This window comes from Oncorhynchus clarkii, chromosome 19 (genome assembly GCF_045791955.1).
Source record: "Oncorhynchus clarkii lewisi isolate Uvic-CL-2024 chromosome 19, UVic_Ocla_1.0, whole genome shotgun sequence".
In the NCBI taxonomy this organism is placed as follows: Eukaryota; Metazoa; Chordata; class Actinopteri; order Salmoniformes; family Salmonidae; genus Oncorhynchus; species Oncorhynchus clarkii.
The window spans coordinates 53,418,532-53,443,346 of record NC_092165.1 but is presented as its reverse complement, the minus strand read 5'-3'; the positions used below and the strand labels follow the sequence as shown (position 1 = coordinate 53,443,346).

At 43.7% G+C, this 24,815-nt stretch overlaps 1 protein-coding gene across 3 annotated transcripts in view; it reads right to left on the bottom strand.

Moving 5' to 3' along the window:
- LOC139375370 (unconventional myosin-VI-like) overlaps positions 1 to 24,815 on the bottom strand; it is a 106,538-nt gene that overhangs the window by 33,120 nt on the left and 48,603 nt on the right. For all 3 annotated transcript variants that reach the window (XM_071117092.1, XM_071117093.1, XM_071117091.1), the window contains exons 11-18: positions 22,223 to 22,403; positions 18,874 to 19,018; positions 10,185 to 10,342; positions 9,832 to 9,923; positions 8,659 to 8,731; positions 4,699 to 4,826; positions 3,634 to 3,729; positions 3,179 to 3,349 (exon numbers count right to left, since the gene is read on the bottom strand). In XM_071117092.1, the coding sequence (XP_070973193.1) occupies positions 3,179 to 3,349; positions 3,634 to 3,729; positions 4,699 to 4,826; positions 8,659 to 8,731; positions 9,832 to 9,923; positions 10,185 to 10,342; positions 18,874 to 19,018; positions 22,223 to 22,403 (1,044 nt within the window). The remainder of the gene's footprint in view (positions 1 to 3,178; positions 3,350 to 3,633; positions 3,730 to 4,698; positions 4,827 to 8,658; positions 8,732 to 9,831; positions 9,924 to 10,184; positions 10,343 to 18,873; positions 19,019 to 22,222; positions 22,404 to 24,815) is intronic.

Sequence of the window (24,815 nt, the reverse complement as noted above, 5' to 3'; positions counted from 1 at the left end):
TGTGTTTTGCTCACCACCCGGGACAATGGATCGGAACGCATTATCTACCAAGAGAATTCTCTTCGATAAAAATCACAGCCGCATATATTCCCCCCCAAGCAGACACATCGATGGCCATGAACAAACTTTATTTGACTCTACGTAAACTGGAAACCACATATCCTGAGGCTGCATTCAATGTAGCTGGAGATTTTAACAAGGCTAATCTGAAAACAAGAGTCCCTAGATTCTATCAGCATATCGATTGTGCTACCAGGGCTGGTAAAACCCTGGATCATTGTTATTCTAACTTCCGCGACGCATATAAGGCCCCCCCCCCCCCCCGCCTTCCTTTCGGAAAAGCTGACCACGACTCCATTTTGTTGCTCCCTGCCTATAGACAGACTAAAACAGGAAGCTCCCGCACTCAGGTCTGTTCAATGCTGGTCCGACCAATCTGATTCCACGCTTCAAGATTGCTTCGATCACGTGGATTGGGTTATGTTCCGCATTGCGTCCAACACCAACATTGACGAATATGCTGATTCGGTGAACGAGTTTATTAGCAACTGCATCGGGGATGTCGTACCCACAGCAACTATTAAAACATTCCCAAACCTGAAACCGTGGACTAATGGCAGCATTCACGCGAAACTGAAAGCGCGAACCACTGCTTTTAACCAGCGCAAGGTTACCAGAAACATGACTGAAACAGTGTAGCTATTCCCTCCGCAAGGCAATCAAACAAGCTAAGCGTCAGTATAGAGACAAAGTAGAGTATGTGGCAGGGTCTACAGTCAATCACGGATTACAAAAAGAAAACCAGCCCCGTCGCAGACCAGGATGTCTTGCTCCCAGACAGACAAAACAACTTCTATGCTCGCTTTGAGGACAATACAGTGCCACTGACATGGCCTGCTACCAAAACCTGCGGGCTCTCCTTCACTGCAGTCGACGTGAGTAAAAGATTTAAACATGTTAACCCTCGCAAGGCTGCAGGCCCAGACGGGGATGCCCAGCCGCGTCGTCAGAGCATGCGCAGACCAGCTGGCTGGTGTGTTTACGGACATATTCAATGAATCCTTATCCCAGTCTGCTGTTCCCACATGCTTCAAGAGGGCCACCATTGTTCCTGTTCCCAAGGAAGCTAAGGTAACTGAGCTAAACGACTACTGCCCCGTAGCACTCACTTCCCGTCATCATGAAGTGCTTTGCGAGACTAGCCAAGGACCATATCACCTCCACCCTACCTGACACCCTAGACCCACTCCAATTTGCTTACTGCCAAAATTGGTCCAGACGACGCAATCGCAACCACACTGCACACTGCCCTAACACATCTGGACAAGAGGAATACCTATGTGAGAATGCTGTTCATCGACTACAGCTCAGCATTTAACACCATAGTACCCTCCAAACTCGTCATCAAGCTCGAGACCCTGGGTCTTGACCCCGCCCTGTGCAACTGGGTACTGGACTTCCTGACGGGACGCCCCCAGGTGGTGAGGGTAGGCAACAACATTTTCACACCGCTGATCCTCAACACTGGGGCCCCACAAGGGTGCGTTCTGAGCCCTCTCCTGTACTCCCTGTTCACCCACGACTGCGTGGCCATACACGCCTCCAACTCAATCATCAAGTTTGCAGACGACACTACAGTGGTAGGCTTGATTACCAACAACAAGGAGAGACCTACAGGGAGGAGGTGAGGGCCCTCTGGGTGTGGTGCCAGGAAAATAACCTCACACTCAACGTCAACAAAACAAAGGAGATGATCGTAGACTTCAGGAAACAGCAGAGGGAGCACCCCCCTATCCACATCGATGGGACAGTAGTGGAGAGGGTAGTAAGTTTTAAGTTCCTCGGCGTACACATCACGGACAAACTGAATTGGTCCACCCACACAGACAGCTTGGTCAGGAGGCTGAAGAAATTCGGCTTGTCACCAAGCCGGTACGGCCATAATTTGCAAATACATTAATTAAAAATCCTACAATGTGATTTTCTGGATTTTCTTTTCTCATTTTGTCTGTCATAGTTGAAGTGTACCTATGATTAAAATTACAGGCCTCTCTCATCTTTTTAAGTAGGAGAACTTGCACAATTGGTGGCTGACTAAATACTGTTTTGCCCCACTGTATATCTTTATGTAGATATTCTTCATTCCTTTACACTTGTATAAGGTAGTTGTGTATAAGGTAGTTGTTGTGAAATTGTTAGGTTAGATTACTCGTTGGTTATTACTGCATTGTCGGAACTAGAAGCACAAGCATTTCTCTACACTCGCATTAACATCTGCTAACCGTGTGTATGTGACAAATAAAATTTGATTTGAGACAAGTTACCATCTGTCCCTGGCTGATGCTATGCTTCTTCGTGACTTACTTCTAGCCCTGTGTTGCTTTCTGACTTTTTCATACCCTTTCTCTAGCTGACTTTATCCAACTTTTTCCACAAAGGAAGGATTTCTCAGGAAAAGAGGTGGGAGACTGGAAGAGGCCTACAGGAAAGGAGGGATGGAAGAAGAGTGGCAAGGAGAACGGCAGGGAGAGGAAAGGGGTTAGAAGTTCAAAGGTCAAAGTAGGAAATTGTACACAGTTTTCTCTAACATTGTGTCAGAAAACATCTGAAATAAGCAATAGGGAAAATGATTAGACTACAAACTAAACACCAGGGTCTTATTCTGGATCAAAAAGGGACTTGGGGCCCGGAAGGGCCCGTCAGAATTTGAAACAACTTTAGAGGCCCCCCATCTTGGCAAATTTCCTGCAAATCTACAATTTCTCCTTGGAGCTGAGAGAAATGCTTGCAGTTTAAAAGCACATTTCCTGCAGTTCTACAACTTTTGCCATGCTGCTGAGAGAAAATGTTGCAGTTTTAAAGCACATTTCCTGCGATTCAATTATTCTGGCTAATGCGGTGTTCTTTTGCTCAAACATAAAACCTATACTGATAAATTCATTGTTTTTATTAATTTTCAATTCTCCCTCACTGTCTTTTATTTTGGTGATTTTAGTTCTCAAATATTATATTCTTAAAAAATACACTGAAAGTTTTTCCATCCTGAAAATGTATTTTCACTGTTTGGACTTGGACGACCCGAAAAAACACTTACACAAATTAACTTGAACTAGAAGAATTAATTTTAAAATCAAAGTGACATCTCAGAACCAAATGCTGCTACAGTCTCTTTCCTCACCTTGAATTTGTTGCCCACACTGATAAAGCTGAGTTTGCCAGCCTTTTGTTTGGAGTCCTTGCTGTTGTTGGAGTTCTCAAAAAGCTCCCTCACAAACTTATCCTTGGACTCACACACCAGGCTCTCCAAGGACATATGGAGAGCATCATTATTCTTCTCTACAAACTGGGTCTGCATACACACACACACACACACACACACACAAATACCCACGCATACACAAAACATTTCATTAACAGACTTTGCCATGTGCGCTACTGCTAACAAGCTGAGAAGACTATTACCAGCAGCAGCTGTATATTGTAATGAAAACATTTATAAAACTTGTTTTTCTTTCTTTTCTTTTAATGGTTACACCACGTTTGAGATATAACGGAGTACAGGTTGACGTAGTGTTATGAACCAGTCATCCAAGAGCAAATCCACATGTAACCATCGACGTGCGTGGCGGTTACCGTCTCGTAGCACACTGCTCCGGCAAAGTGTCTGACGATGAATCCTTCATCATCTCTGACATTCCTGTGGACAGCCAGCTTGGACTTCCTAGGAACCTGAAGAGACAGCAGCAACATAATATATTATACCCTCTTTACATAATGTGTTGGTGTGTGTATATATGTGTTGCTGTGTCGGTGTGTGTCTCTATGTCGGTGTGTGTGTGCGCGTCAGTGTGTGCGGGCGTCGGTGTGCACATCGGTGTGTGCGAGTCAGTGTGTGTGTGTGTGAATTTGTGTTGGTGTGTGTGTGAATGTGTGTAAGTGTGTATGTGGGTTAGTCTTGGCGTGTATGTGTGTTGGTGTGTGTGTATGTATGTGTGTGTATGTGTGTTGGTGGGTTTGTGTGTGTACGTGCGTTGTGTGTACGTGTGTGTGTGTGCATGTGTACGTGTGTGTGTGTGCATGTGTACGTGTTGGTGTGAATGTGTGTGTAGGTGTGTGTGTATGTGGGTGTAGGTGTGTGTGTACATGTCTATAAGACCCTCATCAATTTGCATGACCAGCGCTAACAGTATGATTTTACATTGTGCGTGGATACTATTTATAAAAGGATACTCACCTAGCTCTGATGGTATGGCATTATGATTAATATTATACAACCATAAACAACTGAGAGAATATTATTTTCAATATGAAAGGGATGATTAATATCACCTAAAAACATCTGCAGCCGACCCAGTCTAATCCTTTGGTCTGAATTGATACCAATGCAGCATTTCAAACAGGATTTTTACACCTGTTAAAAATGTATAGAAAAAGGAACAAAAGTTCCCTAAGGGAATGGGCCTGCTGGTTCACAATAGTTCTCGTGTTTCACGTAGAAAAAGTAGCAGAACGTCTATTATAATACCATTCTGACCCCTAGGCATGAAGATCTGGTTAGACAAGGCAGTATCAGTTGACTAAAAGCTGAACCAAGGTCAGTTTAGCATTTTTCAATATAAACGATTCAAGTTAGGATCCAGGATGGGTAAACTGATCCCAGATACGTGCCTGCAGGCAACTTCTACCCAAAGCTCTCACCGTCAGTCTGAAGTGGTCTTTGTGCTTGCTGTGGATGGCCTCTGCAAAGTGCTGGTCGCTGGGCAGTGGTAGGCGGTTCTCTTCATCCAGAATGTCCAGGATGCCCACCAGCTTGGCTTCCACCAGGTCTATGGGAATAAATAAGACGCATTATTACGGATGCAGTCAGCAGCATGTTCAGTTCAAGTCCAAAAAATAAAGTTCTTTATTGATCCTAAAGAGGGAAATTAAATGTAAAAAGTCCTGCGCTCCTAATGTTGTAATGCCATCAGCGTTTTTAAAAGTTTGTCAATGTCCCTGTGTGAAGCCATATGCAAAATGTCCACACGGTGTGGACAATAAAGTTATATTCTATCCTATTCCAGAGAGGAGCGGTCGGTGAATCAATGTTCCCTTTCCCCAGGAACATGGACAACTTTTGTGTCTGTCTTTCATTGTGTGGTGTGGTCTGAGCCATCTGGTTTCACTGTGCGGTGTGGTCTGAGATGTCTGGTTTCACTGTGCGGTGTGGCCTTAGCCGTCTGGTTCGACTGTGTGGTGTGGCCTGAGCCGTCTGGTTTCTCTGTGCAGTGTGGCCTGAGATGTCTGGTTTCACTGTGCGGTGTGGCCTGAGATGTCTGGTTTCACTGTGCGGTGTGGCCTGAGATGTCTGGTTTCACTGTGCGGTGTGGCCTGAGATGTCTGGTTTCACTGTGCGGTGTGGTCTGAGATGTCTGGTTTCACTGTGCGGTGACTGTGCGGTGTGGTCTGAGATGTCTGGTTTCACTGTGCGGTGTGGTCTGAGATGTCTGGTTTCACTGTGCGATGTGGTCTGAGATGTCTGGTTTCACTGTGCGATGTGGTCTGAGATGTCTGGTTTCACTGTGCGGTGTGGTCTGAGATGTCTGGTTTCACTGTGCGGTGTGGCCTGAGATGTCTGGTTTCACTGTGCGGTGTGGCCTGAGATGTCTGGTTTCACTGTGCGATGTGGTCTGAGATGTCTGGTTTCACTGTGCGGTGTGGTCTGAGATGTCTGGTTTCACTGTGCGGTGTGGTCTGAGATGTCTGGTTTCACTGTGCGGTGTGGCCTGAGGCGTCGGGTGTTGAAATTGGAGGCACAATGCCTTGTTTATCCAGATGTTCATCATAATACGTCCCAGTGAATTATTAATTCAGTTCATGATGTTTGGAATAGGATCTGACAGAGGCACACCAATACATTTGCATTATTAGGCACCTGTGCATAAATTGCAGGGAGATTGATGATATATTTAAATGGACATCCAAGCAGGTCATTTGCAAGTCATATAAACGTTATTCATGGCTGCCAGTTAACCTGGCAGCTGAATAATCATAACTCTGTTTGATATACAAATCTAAAATGGTTCACCTTGCCACCAAATGGGATGTTTTATCCCATTCACTGGAGGTGGGGTTGTGAAAACACAGGCAGCTTGGCTGAGTCTCTCAGTCTCTCTCCCCAATTCAGGGGGTTCAAAGAACACTGACAGTCACTCATTACACGGACCGGTTCCATTCAGAGTCCTCAGCTATGGATTCTTCCTGGTTTAATGAGGAGCCACATGTTGTGGTGCTCTCAAGTCACTAGCACCGGATAAGTTATATTTTTAAGCCCACAGCATTAGGGAATGAGATCACAAACTGTTTTAGCCAATCTCAGTTTCTGGAAAGTGCGAGTGCTCTGTGGAGGGCTACTTCTCTGTCAGCCTGCACCTCTGGCAGTCTCTCTGTATCTCATCATGTCTTGTATGAGCCTTCAACATTACATGCTGACCAGACTGGACACGCCGCGTGCGTTGCAAAATAAATGTAGACATACATGTTATTCAGCCATTGCCCCCACACTGCTCGCGAGCGTCTGCGTGGCCAGGCGCTAAAACAGAACTTGCTTCTATTTGTGACGCTCAACGCTCTGCAAGTCCGGCCTCTCCCATCTCCGCATTGGTTTTTAGGAGCATATTACCCACGTGAAAGATGAACTGACGTCCACACTCCAGTTGGTTGTAGTAATGCACCGTAAAGTTTGTTGCCAACCGCCATATAAAGTCCAAAGAAGAAAAAGAAGCCTGAAGGAGGAGAGATGACGAGTTGGTTTACCGTTTTATCTGTGGATTAATTGTCGGAGTAGAGGACCCTGGGCATTTCAGGTAAAATAACAACCCAATGTTTACATCCCAGGACAAATTATCTAGCAACAGCAAGCTAGCTAGCTAAATTGCCATAAATGTTTAATGCTTTCGACCTGTCCCCAAATTAATATATTTGGTTCCGAGTTTGTTCTAATATTTCAACATACGTGTCCTTATCGTGTCTGGTGTGGGGGTACAAAAAAATCAACATGCGCGGGCGGTTTGGCCAGCATGTTAAACATACAGGGATTCAAGTCAATCATATTTCTATATTTCCTCCTGCTGCTGAAGATTTCCACTCCAATCTCTACAACGTGCACACTCACAATTCTCCTTGCCTCTCCTTCTGTTTGGTTCTTAGAGGCCACCCCTAGCCAGACCCAGATCCCATCTCTTTCCTTCTATAGCCAGTCCAGAAACAGATCCCATATATCCTTCCTTCTATAGCCAGTCCAGAAACAGATCATATCTCTTTCCTTCTATAACCAGTCCAGAAACAGATCCCATATATATTTCCTTCTATAACATGTCCAGAAACAGATCCCATATATCTTTCCCTCTATAGCCAGTCCAGAAACAGATCCCATCTCTTTCCTTCTATAACCAGTCCAGAAACAGATCCCATCTCTTTCGTTCTATAGCCAGTCCAGAAACAGATCCCATCTCTTTCGTTCTATAGCCAGTCCAGAAACAGATCCCATCTCTTTCCTTCTAAAGCCAGTCCAGAAACAGATCCCATCTCTTTCCTTCTATAACCAGTCCAGAAACAGATCCCATCTCTTTCGTTCTATAGCCAGTCCAGAAACAGATCCCATCTCTTTCCTTCTAAAGCCAGTCCTTACATTATGTTTGACCCTGAAGCTTACAGTACATGTACAGTATGCATCACCTAGAGACGTGCTGTCAGTGTACTGTCTCATATATTAAAACAGCCAAATAATTTAGAAGCTGCTCTTGGGGAGTTAGACTTCCCACCCTGATGAGTTTAGATAGATTGTGTGAGAACCAGGTTCTGGGAAAAATCCTGGAATCTATGTAGATATACTGTAAGTGCAATATTATAAATATTTTGGGGTTATGTAAGAGCTCCAACATAGAATGAAATATAGCATAGACATCTCAATGGGCTTCACAGTTTACTGCAGAAGAAATGCACAACAAGATCTGTGTAATAATACATAGACCCATTTTCCTGCCAGCTGTGTCATGAGAAGTCGTGAGCGCAGTTCTGACCCAGAAAGGGGCGTGTTTACGGAGTCAATACAACAACTTCAAATGCAGTTCTAGTTAACAAACACGTAATCAGATGTTTATCGTCTACAACATTGCAGATGTCTTCGGAGGATGGAATACCTAGCAAACTACCTCAATGTGTTGTGAAATGTAGTCTGAAATTAAATCTGTCATGAAATGTCATGAAAATCTGTTCTGAAATGTGATCCAAAATTAAATCTTGTGAAATATATAACGGTCGTAATTCTGCTGGACCGCAGGAAGAGTAGCTGCTACCGTGGCAACAGATAATAGGGATCAATAATAATAAATACAAATACCAAGCCAGCAAGGCAAGGTAAAATATCCCAAATAGAGCTATATAAAACCAGAAGAATAATATACCTGCTGATCATAGCTATAGTCATCCGTCTTGCGTTTCATGGTCATCACTCACTTAAGTTTGTCAAGGTCCCATCCCGACATCTGCATATTGCTATTCTGCTACAGGGTTTTTTGACGCAAGAATGAGTGCGCATCACTCAAACGTGACGTCTGCTTGGAAACAAAAACATTTCTCTATGGAGTAAGGTGAAAATGGTTTGGCAGTGGCACCCACCTATACAGTCCTGGTTGTCGACATAATGAACTTCACTGACTCCCAGTCCCTCCTTCTGATACAGCTCTTGCTCCTGCAGAAAGAGTGGCAAGCCAACACTTAAGTAGGAAGATGTTTCTCCTAACCACTGATGCTGGCTCAGATCTTTTTTCATCCTCCTAATAGGGAGAGTGTATTGTTGGTTAAGGGCTTGTAAGTAAACATTTCACTGTAAGTTCTACACCGGTTGTATTCGGCGCATGTGACAAATAAAATTAGATTTAGTGTAGATCTAGCAACACTCATGACTTACTGAATCAAGTACTGAAAATTGCTTTTTATTTCTTTATATATCTGGATTATTTCAGGCCAACGGACACAAATCTCTGTTTATCTAGTTCAAACGTTGTGAAAATTCCTTAAAATTATCAATTGTTAATTGGAGACCTTTGCAAATCAATGAATAAAACAGGAGTCCCCAGTAGAAAAGAGAAACACTCATCTCCACAGACAGAAACATTACCATTATAATGAATGTAACGTGTAGTAACTCTTCTATGGAGAGGCCGCACAGGCTGTGTGTGTCTGTGGAGAGATCGCACAGGCTGTGTGTGTCTGTGGAGAGATCGCACAGGCTGTGTGTGTCTGTGGAGAGACCGCACAGGCTGTGTGTGTCTGTGGAGAGACCGCACAGGCTGTGTGTCTGTGGAGAGATCGCACAGGCTGTGTGTCTGTGGAGAGATCGCACAGGCTGTGTGTGTCTGTGGAGATATCACACAGGCTGTGTGTGTCTGTGGAGAGATTGCACAGGCTGTGTGTGTCTGTGGAGAGATCGCACAGGCTGTGTGTGTCTGTGGAGAGATCGCACAGGCTGTGTGTGTCTGTGGAGAGATCGCACAGGCTGTGTGTGTCTGTGGAGAGATCACACAGGCTGTGTGTGTCTGTGGAGAGATCGCACAGGCTGTGTGTGTCTGTGGAGAGATCGCACAGGCTGTGTGTGTCTGTGGAGAGATCGCACAGGCTGTGTGTGTCTGTGGAGAGATCACACAGGCTGTGTGTGTCTGTGTGTTGTGTGTGTCACGCATCTTTAGCTTGTCGACCGACATCCTCCTGGGTCTTCAGTGGGAGTCCAGAGCTTAAAGAACCCTAGCAACCCACCTCCGCGCCCCCCACAAGTCTCCATCAATCACTCACCTCTTTAAGTATGCGCTCATTGAAGAACTGCTGCAGCTTCTCATTGCAGTAGTTGATGCAGAACTGCTCAAAGCTGTTGTGCTCAAAATACTCTGGGGGGGGAACATGAAAGTGTAAATGATCTGCCACGTCCAGTGTTGGAATGAAGAATGCTCTTCTTCAGGCAGTTACTGGTACTGTATATATCCAATTAAGTCAGGTAGTAAAGTTTTTAGAAAGATAATAGTTTATGTGAGGCCATGCAGGAAACAAAAGCCTACCAGATAAATGAATGGTCAGATGGCTAGATAGACAGAAAAGACAGACAGAGGGAAAAAACAGAGAAACTCACTGCTCTAGAACGACATACTTACCAAAGCCAGCGATGTCCAGCACCCCAATGAAGTTGGAGGAGGTGTTGAAGGGGAAGCACTGGTTGACCCTCCTGACCACGTGATCGAAGAGGCAGCTGTACACGGCCTTGGCCAGGGCGTCCCGGGCATTGTTTGCCTGTTCCACCTTCAGAGGCACCCTGGGGGGAAAAGACAGCGGGGCACTGAGAAGCCAAAACTGTGACAAGGCTACTTCTTAGTAGAAATACACAGTTTTAATCAATGCAGCCATTTCTCACACCAGGTTAATGTGCAAAGAAAGTTGGAGTTGTTTCTGAATTAGTATTTACAGGATGGTATAAGTGTGTTATTTTCTAAGACAAGGAGGTCTGGAGGTCAAAAGAGACACTATTAGAAGTGACAGTACTCCCTGAACCTTGGCTCACTCTCATTACCATAGCACTCTACAACACCACTTGGCTTCAATTATTCAAAGTGGTTGAATTGTTCTTCTGAACTGAACAAGTTCAGCTATGGTGTAGTGCTCCCCATCCTGCACCCAGTCTCGTGGCTGGTATCTAACAAGGTGGACTGGAGAACTATTCAAAATGTATCCTGCTGTTTTTTCTCTCCTGAACAGGCTTCGAGCTTTAGCAGCAGGTTCAGAGCAAACCTTTGACCTGTTGAAGTCAGGCCCAGATACCATTTCTGCTTACTTCCCACCCCAGTCCTCAACATATTCTCATCTATAATATATTCACGATCAGCCTCCTTAAAATGGTTCTCCAAATAGACCTTAGCCACTCCATTTCAGATCCAAAGACACCAGCCACTCCACTCACACCCCCCCTCCCCCCGATTCTCAACCTCCCCAGGAAAAAGCGAAGTGTCTGGGGCCCAAATGACATGGCCCAGCCCCCTTTCCGGGGTGGCAGGTAGCCTAGTGGTTAAAGCGTTGGGCCAGTAAACGAAAGGATCGAATCCCAGAGCTGACAAGGTAAAAATCTGTTGTTCTGCCCCTGAACAAGGCAGTAAACCCACTGTTTCCCAGTAGGGCGTCATTGTAAAGAATTTGTTCTTAACTGACTTGCCTAGTTAAATGAAGTTGAAATAAAACATTTAAAATCCACCTGCTTTCAAGGCACCAGGCTCCCTCCCCTCCCCCCTCAGATACAGCTGCATTATTCATGGTGAGAAAAGACTGGGGCCAGGCTGCATCTGGGCCTGTTGAAATATTAATCCAGGCCTGTTACTCTTGGATGGTATCAATACAGCACCACTGGGCTGCTTCCTCCTAGGACCTCTGCTTTGAAATATCTGTCTAGGAACACTGTAGACTCTATTCTCGGCTGGCGTTAAGGAGGCACAAATGTCAAATGCACGTTAGTTTGCAATTTCATTGTGTAAAAACTGTCATTTTTCCAGCCCTTACGCCAGCTTCGTCAATTTACCTGTCTATCTGGAAGCAGTAACGATGAGTAGACGTTCCCCGTCTCTATATATTGGCTCTTTTTCCAGCTCCTATAAAAAAAGTTTGAATGTGTGTAAAATCCTACATAGTCTACGCCTAATATTATATGCGTACAAGGAGTAATTATGGTGCCTGTAACTGTATTTAGACAGCCTATTTAAAACAAGTTTTTTTGTTTTATTAGAATTATTCACTGTCGTTTTAGGTCTTATCAATAGTGAATGAAATGTTGCTTATTGAAAATGTTTGGCCTGTCCATAGCTCAGACATAACACATTTTACAGTAGGCCTATATATCAGTGTGCATGCCATTTTAACACTATATTTCCATATTGAAGCCATGCAATTACTGTTCAAAAGTAATTATAACATATTCAGCATATTTAGCAAATATGGGATAGGCCTACATATTTTATTTTGTTTCTGTAGGCTATTTAACAAAATAGGCTGTAACGAACTAACATTCGAATTTGAGACGATGACAACGCAATACATAAAATACAGTAAATACACAACTTGAAGTAACCAGACTGTACAGTGCAGTCGGAAAGTTCAGACCTCTTGACCTTTTCCACATTTCGTTATGTTACAGCCTTACTCTAAACTTGAATAAATAATTTTCCCCTCATCAATCTACACACAATACCCCATAATGGCAAAGCAAAAGTAGTTTTTTTATGCTGCAAATTTATGTTAAAACCCCCCCGGAAATATCACATTTACGTAAGTCTTCAGACCTTTTACTCAGTACTTTGTTGGATCACCTTTTTTGCAGCGATTACAGCATCGAGTCTTATTGGGCATGACGCTAAAAGCCTGGCACACCTGTATTTGGGGAGTTTCTCCCATTCTTCTATGCAGATCCTCTCAAGCTCAGTCACTTTGGATGGGGGAGCATCACTGCAAAGCTATTTTCAGTTCTCTCCAGACATGTTAGATCCGGTTCAAGTCCAGCCTTTGGCTGGGCCACTCAAGGACATTGAGAGACTTGTTTCCCAAAGCCACTCCTGCGTTCTCTTGGTTGTGTGCTTAGGGTTGTTGCCCTGTCGGAAGGTGAACCTTCGCCCCAATCTGAAGTCCTGAGCCCTCTGGAGCAGGCTTTCATCAAGGATCTCTCTGTACTCTGATCCGTTCATCTTTCCCTCGATCCTTACTAGTTTCCCAGTACCTGCCGCTGAAAAACATCCTCACAGCATGATGCTGCCACCACCATGCTTCACAGTAGGGATGGTGCCAGGTTTCCTCAAGATGTGACGCTTGGCATTCAGGCCAAAGAGTTTAATCTTGGTTTCATCAGACCAGATAATCTTGTTTCTCATGGTCTGAGAGTCTTTATGTGCCTTTTAGCAAACTCCAAGTGGGCTGTCGTGTGCCTTTTACTGAGGAGTGGTTTCGCCACTCTACCATAAAGGCCTGATTGGTGGAGTGCTGCAGAAATGGTTTAGGACCAAGTCCTAAAGCAATGAGACTCCCTAAATCTTTATCAGATTATTTCCAATCCCACAAGGTATGACTCCACACACCAAGAAAATGCTACTCTCCTCAATGTTATCCTCACAAATGATCCTGATAGGTATCAGTCTGGTGTTTTCTGTAATGAAATTAGTGATCACTGTTTTACAGCCTGTGTTCATAATGGCTGTTCAGTGAAACGACCTGTCCTGATTTGTCATACAGTAGACGCTTGCTAAAAAACTTTAATGAGCAAGCATTCCTTCATGAACTGGCCTCTGTAAAATGGTATAGAATCAGCTTGATCCCCTCTGTTGAAGACGCTTGGACCTTCTTTTTTGATATTTTCAGTGACACACCCCCATAAAGAAAATTAGAATTAAAAACAGGTTCAGCCCCTGGGTCGACCGTGATCTTGCAGAGTTACTCAGCCTCAAGAATTGCATTTGGCGAAAGGCTCGGCACACGCATACTTAGACTGATTGGCTCTCGTTCAGGCAAATTATAAATAAGTGCACTCAGGCTATATCCAGAAGGCCAAAGTTAGTTACTTTAAGGAGCAGTTCTCTCTCTGTGGGTCTAACTCCAAGAAGTTCTGGAAAACGGTTAAAGACCTGGAGAATAAACCCTCCTCCTCACAGCTGCCCATGTCCCTTAATGTTGATGTGGTTGTTTCTGACAATAAATACATGGCTGAGCTTTTTAAATCACAACTTCATTAAGTCAGGATTCCTATTTGACTCAGCCATGCCTCCTTGCCCATCCAAAATGTCTTCATCTCCCAGCCCTTCTAATGCGACTAGCCGCGATGCTCCTCCCTCTTTTTCCCCTGCCCCGCTACAAAGTTTCTCCCTGCAGGCAGTTACTGTGTCCGAGGTGCTAAAGGAGCTCCTTAAACTTGACCCACCCAAAAAACATCTGGGTCAGATGGTTTAGACCCTTTCTTATTTAAGGCTGCTGCCCCTATCATCACCAAGCCTGTCTCTCCTTTCTGGGGAGGTTCCCATTGCTTGGAAGGCAGCCATGTGTGTCCTTTATTTAAAGGGGGAGATCAAGCTGATCCTAACTGTTCTAGGCCTATTTCTATTTTTACACTGTTTATAAAAAGTGTTGGAAAAACTTGTCAATAATCAACTGACTGGCTTTCTTCATGTCTATAGTATTCTATCTGGTTTCTGCTCAGGTTATGATGTGTCACTGCAACCTTAACAGTCCTCAATGTCATCATTGCCTTTGATTATAAGCAATGTCGTGCTGCTATTTTTGTTGACTTGGTCAAAGCTTTTGATACGGTAGACCATTCCATTCTTGTGGGCCGGTTAAGGAGTATTGGTATCTCTGAGGGGTCTTTGGCCTGGTTTGCTAACTACCTCTCTCAAAGAGTGCAGTGTATAAAGTCAGAACATCTGCTGTCTCAGCCACTGCCTGTCACCAAGGGAGTACCCAAAGGCTCAAACCTAGGCCCCATGCTCTTCTCAATTTACATCAACAACATAGCTCAGGGAGTAGGAAGCTCTCCCATCCATTTATATGCAGATGATACAGTCTTATACTCAGCTGGCCCCTCTCCGGATTTTGTGTTAAATGCTCTACAACAAAGCTTTCTTAGTGTCCAACAAGCTTTCTCTATCCTTAACCTTGTTCTGAACACCTCCAAAACAAAGGTCATGTGGTTTGGTAAGAAGAATGCCCCTCTTCCCACAGGTGTGATTACTACCTCTGAGGGTTTAAAGCTTGAGGTTGTCACCTCAAAAAAGTACTTGGGAGTATGGCTAGATGGTAGACTGTCCTTCTCTCAGCACATATCAAAGCTGCAGGCTAAAGTTACATCTAGACTTGGTTTCCTCTATCGTAATTGCTCCTCTTTCACCCCAGCTGCAAAACTAACGCGGATTCAGATGACCATCCTACCAATGCTAGATTACGGAGATGTAATTTATAGATCGGCAGGTAAAGTTGCTCTCGAGTGGCTAGATGTTCTTTACCATTCGGACATCAGATTTGCCACCAATGCTCCTTATAGGACACAGCACTGCACTCTATACTCCTCGGTAAACTGGTCATCCCCGTAAACCCGTCGCAAGACCCACTGGCCGATGCTTACTTATAAAAACCCTCTTAGGCTTCACTCTCCCCTATCTGAGATATCTACTGTAGCCCTCATCCTCCACATTCAACATCCATTCTGCCAGTCACATTCGGTTAAAGGTCCCCAAAGCACACACATCCCTGGGTCGCTCGTCTTTTCAGTTTGCTGCAGCTATCGACTGGAACGAACTGCAACAATCACTCAAACTGGACAGTTTTATCTCAATCTCTTCATTCAAAGACTCAGTCATGGACACTCACTGACAGTTGTGACTGCTTTGCATGATGTATTGTTGTCTCTACCTTCTTGCCCCTTGTGCTGTTGTCTGTACCCAATAATGTTTGTACCATGTTTTGTGCTGCCACCATGTCTTGCTACCATGTTGTTGTCATGTTGTGTTGCTCCCATGCTGTGTTTTCATGTGTTGCTGCCATGCTATGTCGTTGTCTTAGGTCTCTTTGTAGTGTTGTGCTGTGCTGTTTCTCGTCGTGATGTGTGTTTTGTCCTATTTTTATTAAATTGTTTTATTTTTAAATCACAGCCCCCGTCCCCGCAGGAGGCCTTTGCCATTTCGTAGGCCGTCATTGTAAATAAGAATTTGTTCTTAACTTCTTGGATATAGGGGGCGCTATTTTAATTTTTGGATGAAAAACGTTCCCGTTTTAAACAAGATATTTTGTCACGAAAAGATGCTCGACTATGCATATAATTGACAGCTTTGGAAAGAAAACACTCTGACGTTTCCAAAACTGCAAAGATATTGTCTGTGAGTGCCACAGAACTGATGTTACAGGAGAAACCCAGATAAAAATCCAATCAGGAAGTGCCGCATTTTTTGAAACCAACTCATGCCAATGACTCCTTATATGGCTGTGAATGGGCCACGAATGAGCTTAGGCTTTCTGTCGCTTCCCCAAGGTGTCGACAGCATTGTGACGTATTTGTAGGCATATCATTGGAAGATTGACCATAAGAGACTACATCTACCAGGTGGTCGCTTGGTGTCCTCCAATGGAATTATTGCGTAATCTCCAGCTGCAGTATTTTTCCGTTCGCTTCTGATGAGAAACCAACTGTCATGACTGATATATTATCGAATAGATATGTGAAAAACACCTTGAGGATTGATTCTAAACAACGTTTGCCATGTTTCTGTCGATATTATGGAGCTAATTTGGAAAAAAGTTTGGCGTTGTAGTGACTGCATTTTCCGGTCTTTTTCTTAGCCAAACGTGATGAACAAAACGGAGCTATTTCGCCAACACAAATAATATTTTTGGAAAAAATGAACATTTACTATCTAACTGAGAGTCTCGTCATTGAAATCATCTGAAATTTTTCAAAGGTAAATGATTTTATTTGAATGCTTTTCTTGTTTTTGTGAAAATGTTGCTTGTGTAGCTTTGGTTGAAAAGCATATTTTGAAAATCTGAGATGACAGTGTTGTTAACAAAAGGCTAAGCTTGTGTTTCAATATATTTATTTAATTTCATTTGCGATTTTCATGAATAGAAAAAGTTGCGTTATGCTAATGCATTGTAGTTTAAGTATTTTTCTGTCGATTTCTCAGCCAAGCAGGATGAACAAAAGTGACGTTTTTCGCCTACAAAAATATTATTTTTGGAAAAAAGGAACATTTGCTATCTAACTTGGGAGTCTCCTGAGTGAAAGCATCTGAAGTTCTTCAAAGGTAAATTATTTAATTTGGTTGCTTTTCTTATTTTTGTGAAAATGTTGCCTGCTGCCAGCACAGCCTAGCATAGCATTATGCCATGCTAAACTTACACAAATGCTTGCCTAGCATTGGCTGTAACACATATTTTGAAAATCTGAGATGACAGTGTTGTTAACAAAAGGCTAAGCTTGTGTTTGAATATATTTATTTAATTTCATTTGCGATTTTCATGAATAGGAAACGTTGCGTTATGGTAATGCACTTGAGGCTATGATAACGCTCCCGGATACGGGATTGCTCGTCGCTAGAGGTTAACTGATTTGCCTAGCTAAATAAAGGTTAAATAAAATAAATACAAAATAAAATTGTCCTTCTGGAAAGTTCTCCCATTTCCACAGATGAACTCTGGAGCTCTCTGTCAGAGTGACCATCGGGTTCTTGGTCCCCTCGCATACCAAGGCTCATCTCCCCTGATTGCTCAGATTGGACGGATGGCCAGCTCTATGAAGGGTCTTGGTGGTTACAAACTTCTTCCATTTAAGAATGATGGAAGCCACTGTGTTCTTGGACCGTCGACACAATCCTGCCTCAGAGCTCTATGGACAATTCCTTCGACCTCATGGCTTGGTTTTTGCTCTGACATGCACTGTCAACTGTGGGACCTTATACAGACAGGTGTGTGCCTTTCCAAATCATGTCCAAATCAATTGAATTGACCACAGGTGGACTCCAATCAAGTTGTAGAAACATCTCAAGGCTGAGCAAAGGAAACAGGATGCACCTGAGCTCAATTTTGAGTCTCATAGCAAAGGGTCGTAATACTTAGATACGTAAATACGGTATTTTTTTTGTTTATGTTTAATGAATTTGCAAACATTTCTCTTAACCTGTTTTCGCTTTGTCATTATGGCTTATTGTGTGTAGATTGATGAGGATAATGTTTTACTTAATACGTTTTAGAATAAGGCTTTAAAGTAACACAATGTGGAAAAAGCCATGGGGTCTGAATACTTTCTGAATGTATTGTATTTAGCCATGGAGCACGTTCTAATTGGCCAGTGAGGGGTCAAGCCCCAACACACCTTCAACTTGTTTATTCATCAAAAGACAGCCTTTCGCGTCAGTTACTGCGCCCATCATTCTGGTTGTGAAATTAGAAAAAATATTTTAAACCCCCCCCTTACCTATAACGCTACCGCCAGGGCTTAGATTTTCAATTTGTTCGTTGAGCCCTGAGTGTATACAAATACAAACAAATAGTAATTTGTGAATGGCCAGAAATTAATATTGAGTAAGGATATTGAAATGATTGAGTGCTCCTTCCACATGAACTTGAATGGAGAGTTGAATTGTGTGTATGGGTTACGTCACATAAACAGCTTTATGGCATACTCAAGACTAGATCCACAATGTACCAGTCTTAGTTAAGCCTTCCCCTCTTACGCAATCCATCTATATAAATAAGGGCGGCTAAGCATGGCCCAAATGGGTTTAAGAGCCAACAGGACTATTACTGTAAACAGTATAGATGTAGCCTATACGATTAGCCCATCTTTAGCCTGTCTACTGACTGGGTCCATCGTAATGGGGAGACGTCAACATACGTAGCATCAAGACAGAGCATTACGCCACACAGTCACTGTCTGGGAATACGGTATTTTCATGGCTGGCCAACAAAAAGTGTAATCTTTCATCTTTTCTCAGCTCCACATACCAGAGCCCTGCACTGAATTCTGAAACAGTTGAAACTCCCTCTGGCCCATGCCCTCGACACTTTGAAACCCTTGAGGGGAGTGAAAAGTGTACCCGTGGGGGAGAAGGGTATGAAATTGGAATTCAGCGCTAATCTTCTTCACCACACCACAACGTTGACCCTGGCCTAAACTAGTAGATAAGGGCAGGATGTTAAGTGCAGCAGTAGTAGATTTACAATCAATTAGGATTTTACTATTTTATAGTCTATGATTGTAAATTGGTGTACAATTCAGTCTATGACTGCGAGAAACCAATAAAATATACTCATCTAATTTAGAGGTATTCTTACTTGATAACTGTTCCTTTGGTGCCCCCTGCTGTTGTGAGCATGACCCTGGTGGTGAGGCTGACTCTCAGGTCTTCCTGGTCCAAACCCAGCAGGTCAGCACAGTAGGCTAGTGTCGGACTGGACTGGTTCATCAGGATGCAGCCGCCTGGAAACACACACACAAGTAGACACGCAAACGCACCACACACACACACACACACACACACACACACACACACACACACACACACACACACACACACACACACACACACACACACACACACACACACACACACACACACACACACATGATTGGCGCGCACACAAAGAACCGGGCAACTTCCATCATGCCACTTCAATTGGATTTTGGATGGATTCTACTTCTTTCTTTCTGCTGCCTATTGCTTGAATACAGCATCTCACGGTGAACACACGCCACACATTCTGCAGACGTAATGGCTTCATTGCAGGCAGTGAGGTCGGCCTAGATAATGTCCTGCAAAGACAGGAAGAGGGTGTGATGGAGGGAAATGGGCAGATGTATCCATTTCAGAGGAGCGAGAGCACCGTGCGATGTTCCAGGTAATATCTGCTCTCCAGGCAGTACTCTATTACATCATCCATCTTCAGCTTGAATCATGACTTTTCCTATCTGTCAGATGCATTTCAGCACTTCTGGGTCAGTTACATTATAGGAGAGTGGTTTCAGTTGAGCATGTTCTTTTCAATGGGTCTACTTCCAAAGTGGGACAGTGAGACCCGACAGAGAAGAATGTGTCAGCAAGGGGTGGGGAGTAGAGGAGAGGAGACAATAGGAGAGTAGTGTAGACGAGAGGAAAGAAGAGGACACTAGAGGCGACTAGAGTAGAGGGGACTAGAGTAGAGCCGAGGAGACTACAGGAGAATAGAGGAGACTACAGGAGAGAAGAGGAGAAGAGACTAGAGGAGAAGAAAGAAGAGGTGAGGAGACTAGTGTAGAGGAGACTAGAGGAGAGGGTACGAGAGACGAGGAAACTAGAGGAGAGTCGAGGAGACTATTGGAGACGAGGCGAGAGGAGACTAGAGTCAGGGAGACTAGAGTAGAGGGGAGGAAAGAAAAGGAGGGGGGACTAGAGGAGAGGAAACTAGAGGAGAGGAGACTATAGCTAGCTAACGCACTTTTGTACATCGCGCTGTAATGTACAATTGACCTTATTTTAGCGCCCCAAAAATACTTCCAGGTCAACTGTAATATGAATACCATTGTAAAGCACAATTTCTCCCCTTTCCAGCAAAATCAATGAGGAGACCTTCATGCTGCCCATCTCTGCATGATTGAAGAAGGCAATGAGCTCGGTCAGGTTTTTAAAAATGGCGGGTTGGGTAGCAAAACCTACTGCGTGATAATGAAAAGGGGAGATTAGCCGTGTGGGGAAACAGCTTTTTTCACCCGATCTGTCCAACGTATCACCTCTAAAATGTCTAATTTATAACACTATAAAGAGTTTATATAATGTGTCATTACATATCTATTTGAAGGTTTGTGTCGAACTTGAATCGGGATTTTGGGCGGCGCTAAAGTTATCTTCAGAAGTAAACAGCGGCTGTCGCGGCTCTTAAGAGTCATGATGGCTTGCAGTGATGATGCAAAAAATGAATCCATTCAGTTGTACAATTCACTAGGTAACCCCGCCTTACCCTGTTCCTGTCCCTGTCTTGTTTTGTTGTTAATCTGCGAGAGAAGCGCTACACCTGGTGGAGAGGCTGTATGACACAGAATTAGTTGCATTATGCGTGCTGTACGTTACGTCATGACACGTCACAATGTAACGTACAGCGTCAGAGGGGTCCGTTTTTTCAACAATTCTCCAATACTATTCGAGCCATTACCATGTCAATCAACGCTTGAATAGAAACTTAGTCACTACAGTCCCATTAGTTTTCATTGCAGCCTCATTTGAATGCCGCGGTTGCGCAAATTTGTACGGAATAGGGTGGGTCAACAGTAGAGGAGAGGAGAGTAGACGAGAGGAGAGTAGTGGCGATGAGATGAGATGAAAGGAGAGTAGGAGACAAGAGGAGAGTAGTGTCGACGAGATAAGAGGAGAGTAGACGAGAAGGGACGAGAGTAGTGTAGACGAAAGGAGAGGAGATTAGAATAGAAGAGAGTAGAATAGACTAGATTAGACGTGACTAGAGGAGAGAAGAGACCAGAGGAGAGATGAGAGGAGTCTAGAGTAGAAGAGACTAGAGTAGTGTAGACAAGAAGAGAGGAGACTAGAGTAGTGTAGACGAGAACAGTTGAGACTAGAGTAGTAGAGACTAGAGGAGACGAGACTAGAGGAGACCAGTCTAGAAACTAGAGGAGAGGAGAGACTAGAGGAGAGACAAGAGGAGAGGAGAGACTAGATGAGAGGAGAGACTAGATGAGAGGAGAGACTAGATGAGAGGAGAGACTAGATGAGAGGAGAGACTAGAGGAGAGGAAAGGAGGGAAGAGGAGAGGAAAGGAGGGAAGAGGAGAGGAGACAAGAGTAGTGTAGAGGAGAAGAGACGAGAAGAGAGTCGTGTAGAGGAGAGGTCGTGCAAGGTGGCGTGGGAGAACTCTGCGCCTGTATGTATATCTACGGGGACATTCTAATAGACGAGACGAGACGAGAGGAGACAAGACTAGAGGAAGGAGAGGAGACTAGAGGAGACGAGACTAGAGGAGACGAGAGAGCTACACTAATGGGGCTTTCACACCAAACTGGTTTGGAGCGGTTTACTAAATTCCCCCCTTATTTCAGTTTGTTTGGGCTGGTGTGAACACACTATCCACGCTCGGGAGCGCAGTAAACAACGCACCATGGTTTGCTCAAAAGGGTGGTCTCAGTTTCATTCAACTCGTACCGGGGTTCGTTGCAGGTGAGAATGAGTTTCGTAAAAAAACACAAGGGAAAAAAACAGAGTCATGCACTATTATTGGTTGTTTGATGAAATGCACGCAGCATCATATCTTGATATGGCTGAAACATTCTGAGTATAGCAGCACATTTATGAGCAGGGATATAGGCTGCTGAATATAACCTATTCACATCGCATGTTGTTGGAAGACCAAAGCAAAAGTAATACGATGTTCGGGACACACAAGTGATTCTTCTTGACAGTCATAGATGGATTTAACTTTTTCATAGATGTATTTTTGGCCAATAAACAAATTACTAGCATGGACACATGATTTTGTTTAGGTGTTTTAGTTTATTTGACATTTGGCAATGTGAAACCAACCGAACCATTTAAAAAAAAAAAAAGATGATGTAATAAATAACCAAACTGAATCAAACTATACCTCTGAGCTATGTGTGAAAACTCCTTAAGAGAGAGGTTGTGTAGGTAACTTGATTTACCCGATGTGCTCCCAGTCTCCTCAAAGTCGACGTTGCCCAGGTGCAGCACACCGGCCACCACCCTGAACAGGTCCAGCTTCTCCGTGTCGTCCAGGCCAATCTTCTTCATGGCCCCGCACATCCTGTTGAAGTCTCCCTGGTCGTCCAGCAGAAGGTCCTTCAGGGCACCCAGCTTCACATGCTGGAAGAAGGTGAGACTGGAGAGTCAGGATACTGCACCTGGGCCCGTATTCACAAAGAGTCTTAGAGTAGGTGTGCTAGGGACCTGATCCTAGATCAGCACTATTTGTGAATACAGGCCCTGTACTAGTTTAGGTCAGGAGTCTTTCCAGCATCATGTGGCCTGACTATGGGAAAACTCCTGGTCCCTTGTAGGCTGTCATTAGTCGTGTGAGAGCCATCACACACACAGCAAACTATCCTACTGTATGAACAAGTCTGCAGTGATACAGTAGGCTTCACTTCCTGGGACGAAGTGGATTTATGCCCACTCTTCACGAACGCGCACATTGTGTAATCTGTCATTACATTAAAATAGCTCATTCTATTTCTCTTATGCATTTTGCCTTTTCTTTCTAGAAGCATTATTCTGCACATGACTATTAATATTATTTAGCTCCTTTGTTAGCATTAAGCTACAGTTTACAGTCCTTTGTTAGCAGTAAGCTACAGTTTACAGTCCTTTGTTAGCAGTAAGCTACAGTTTACAGTCCTTTGTTAGCAGTAAGCTACAGTTTACAGTCCTTTGTTAGCATTAAGCTACAGTTTACAGTCCTTTGTTAGCAGTAAGCTACAGTCTACAGTCCTTTGTTAGCATTAAGCTAGTTTACAGTTCTTTGTTAGCAGTAAGCTACAGTTTACAGTTATTTGTGAGCAGTAAGCTACAGTTTACAGTCCTTTGTTAGCATTAAGCTAGTTTACAGTTCTTTGTTAGCAGTAAGCTACAGTTACAGTTCTTTGTTAGCAGTATACAGTCCTTTGTTAGCATTAAGCTAGTTTACAGTTCTTTGTTAGCAGTAAGCTACATTTACAGTTCTTTGTTAGCAGTATACAGTCCTTTGTTAGCAGTAAGCTACAGTTTAAAGAATGGGTGGGTCTAATCTTGAATGCTGATTGGTTAAAACCGCATTCCAGCCGGTGTCTATTCCACAAGTTACCACCGGCTAAATCTATGACGTTAAAAATGCCTATTTACTCTGTTCCATCTGATCGTGCAATAAGCACAGCCAGGCACGGTATGAACATCTCCACTATAAAAAGCATCTACACATTCTCACATTTCTTTTAGACTAACATTTAGTTTTCAACACCAGAGATTTGTATAAACCTTGCTGTCTGTCTCTCCGGCATTTGCAACATTGTTTCAATATCCAAATTCGATCTCCAGCTGTCTCATAGTAATGAACGTGTGGGGAGTCTGGACGAGACACACACAGACAGACAGGCAGGCAGCGTTTCTCAGCCGGTCGAAATCATTAATCATCTGGCATAATTTTTATGGATCTATACAAAGAAATGTCAATTGAAAAAAGATGAAACGAAGTGCAGCTAGTTTGCAGTCTTTCCAGCTTCAGTTTGAAGTGATTGTGTTAGCTGTGTTGTTGGCTCCTCTCCTCTGAGCAACAATGTCCTGACAAGTAAAGCACAATATCTATGCCAGGTGAAATCGAGCCTCATTAGCTCATTGTTATGGATGAATCCAAAAAAACATCACTAGAAAACAGCTTAAACAAATGCAGCTACTTTTATTCTGGCTGCACTTTTTGACTTGGCTGTAAGTTAGCTGTAGTTGGCTAGCTAGCAAGCAAGTGATAAGAACGTCTCAGGCATAACAACACTTATGCCAATATATCCTCCAAACACCGGTTTCTCGGGCATTAACACTTAAATATACACTGAATGTACAAAACATTAGGAACACCATGCTAATATTGAGTTACATCCCCTTTTGCTCTCAGAACAGCTTCAATTCACCAGGTATGGACTCTACAAGGTGACAAAAGCGTTCCACAGGGATGCTGAACCATGTCAACTCCAATGCTTTGTTTCAAGTTAGCTGGATGTCCTTTGGGTGGTGGAACATTCTTAATACGAGAAATGGTTCAGCGTGAAAAACCCAGCAGCGTTGCAGTTATTGACACACTTAAACCGGTGCGTCTTGTCACCTACTACCATAACCCGTTAAAAGGCACTTAAATGTTTTGTCTTGCCCATTCAACCTCTGAATGGCACACAAACACAATCCATGTCTAGATTGTCTGAAGGCTTAAAAATCCTTTAACCTGTCGCCTCCCTTTCATCTACACTGATTGAAGTGGATTTAATAAGAGACATCAAAAAGGGATCATAGACTTCACTTGGTTCCTAGCCTTCACTTGGATCATAGCCTTCACTTGGATCATAGCCTTCACTTGGTTCATAGCCTTCACTTGGTTCATAGCCTTCACTTGGATCATAGCCTTCACTTGGATCATAGCCTTCACTTGGTTCATAGCCTTCACTTGGTTCATAGCCTTCACTTGGATCATAGCCTTCACTTGGATCATAGCCTGCACTTGGATCATAGCCTTCACTTGGATCATAGCCTTCACTT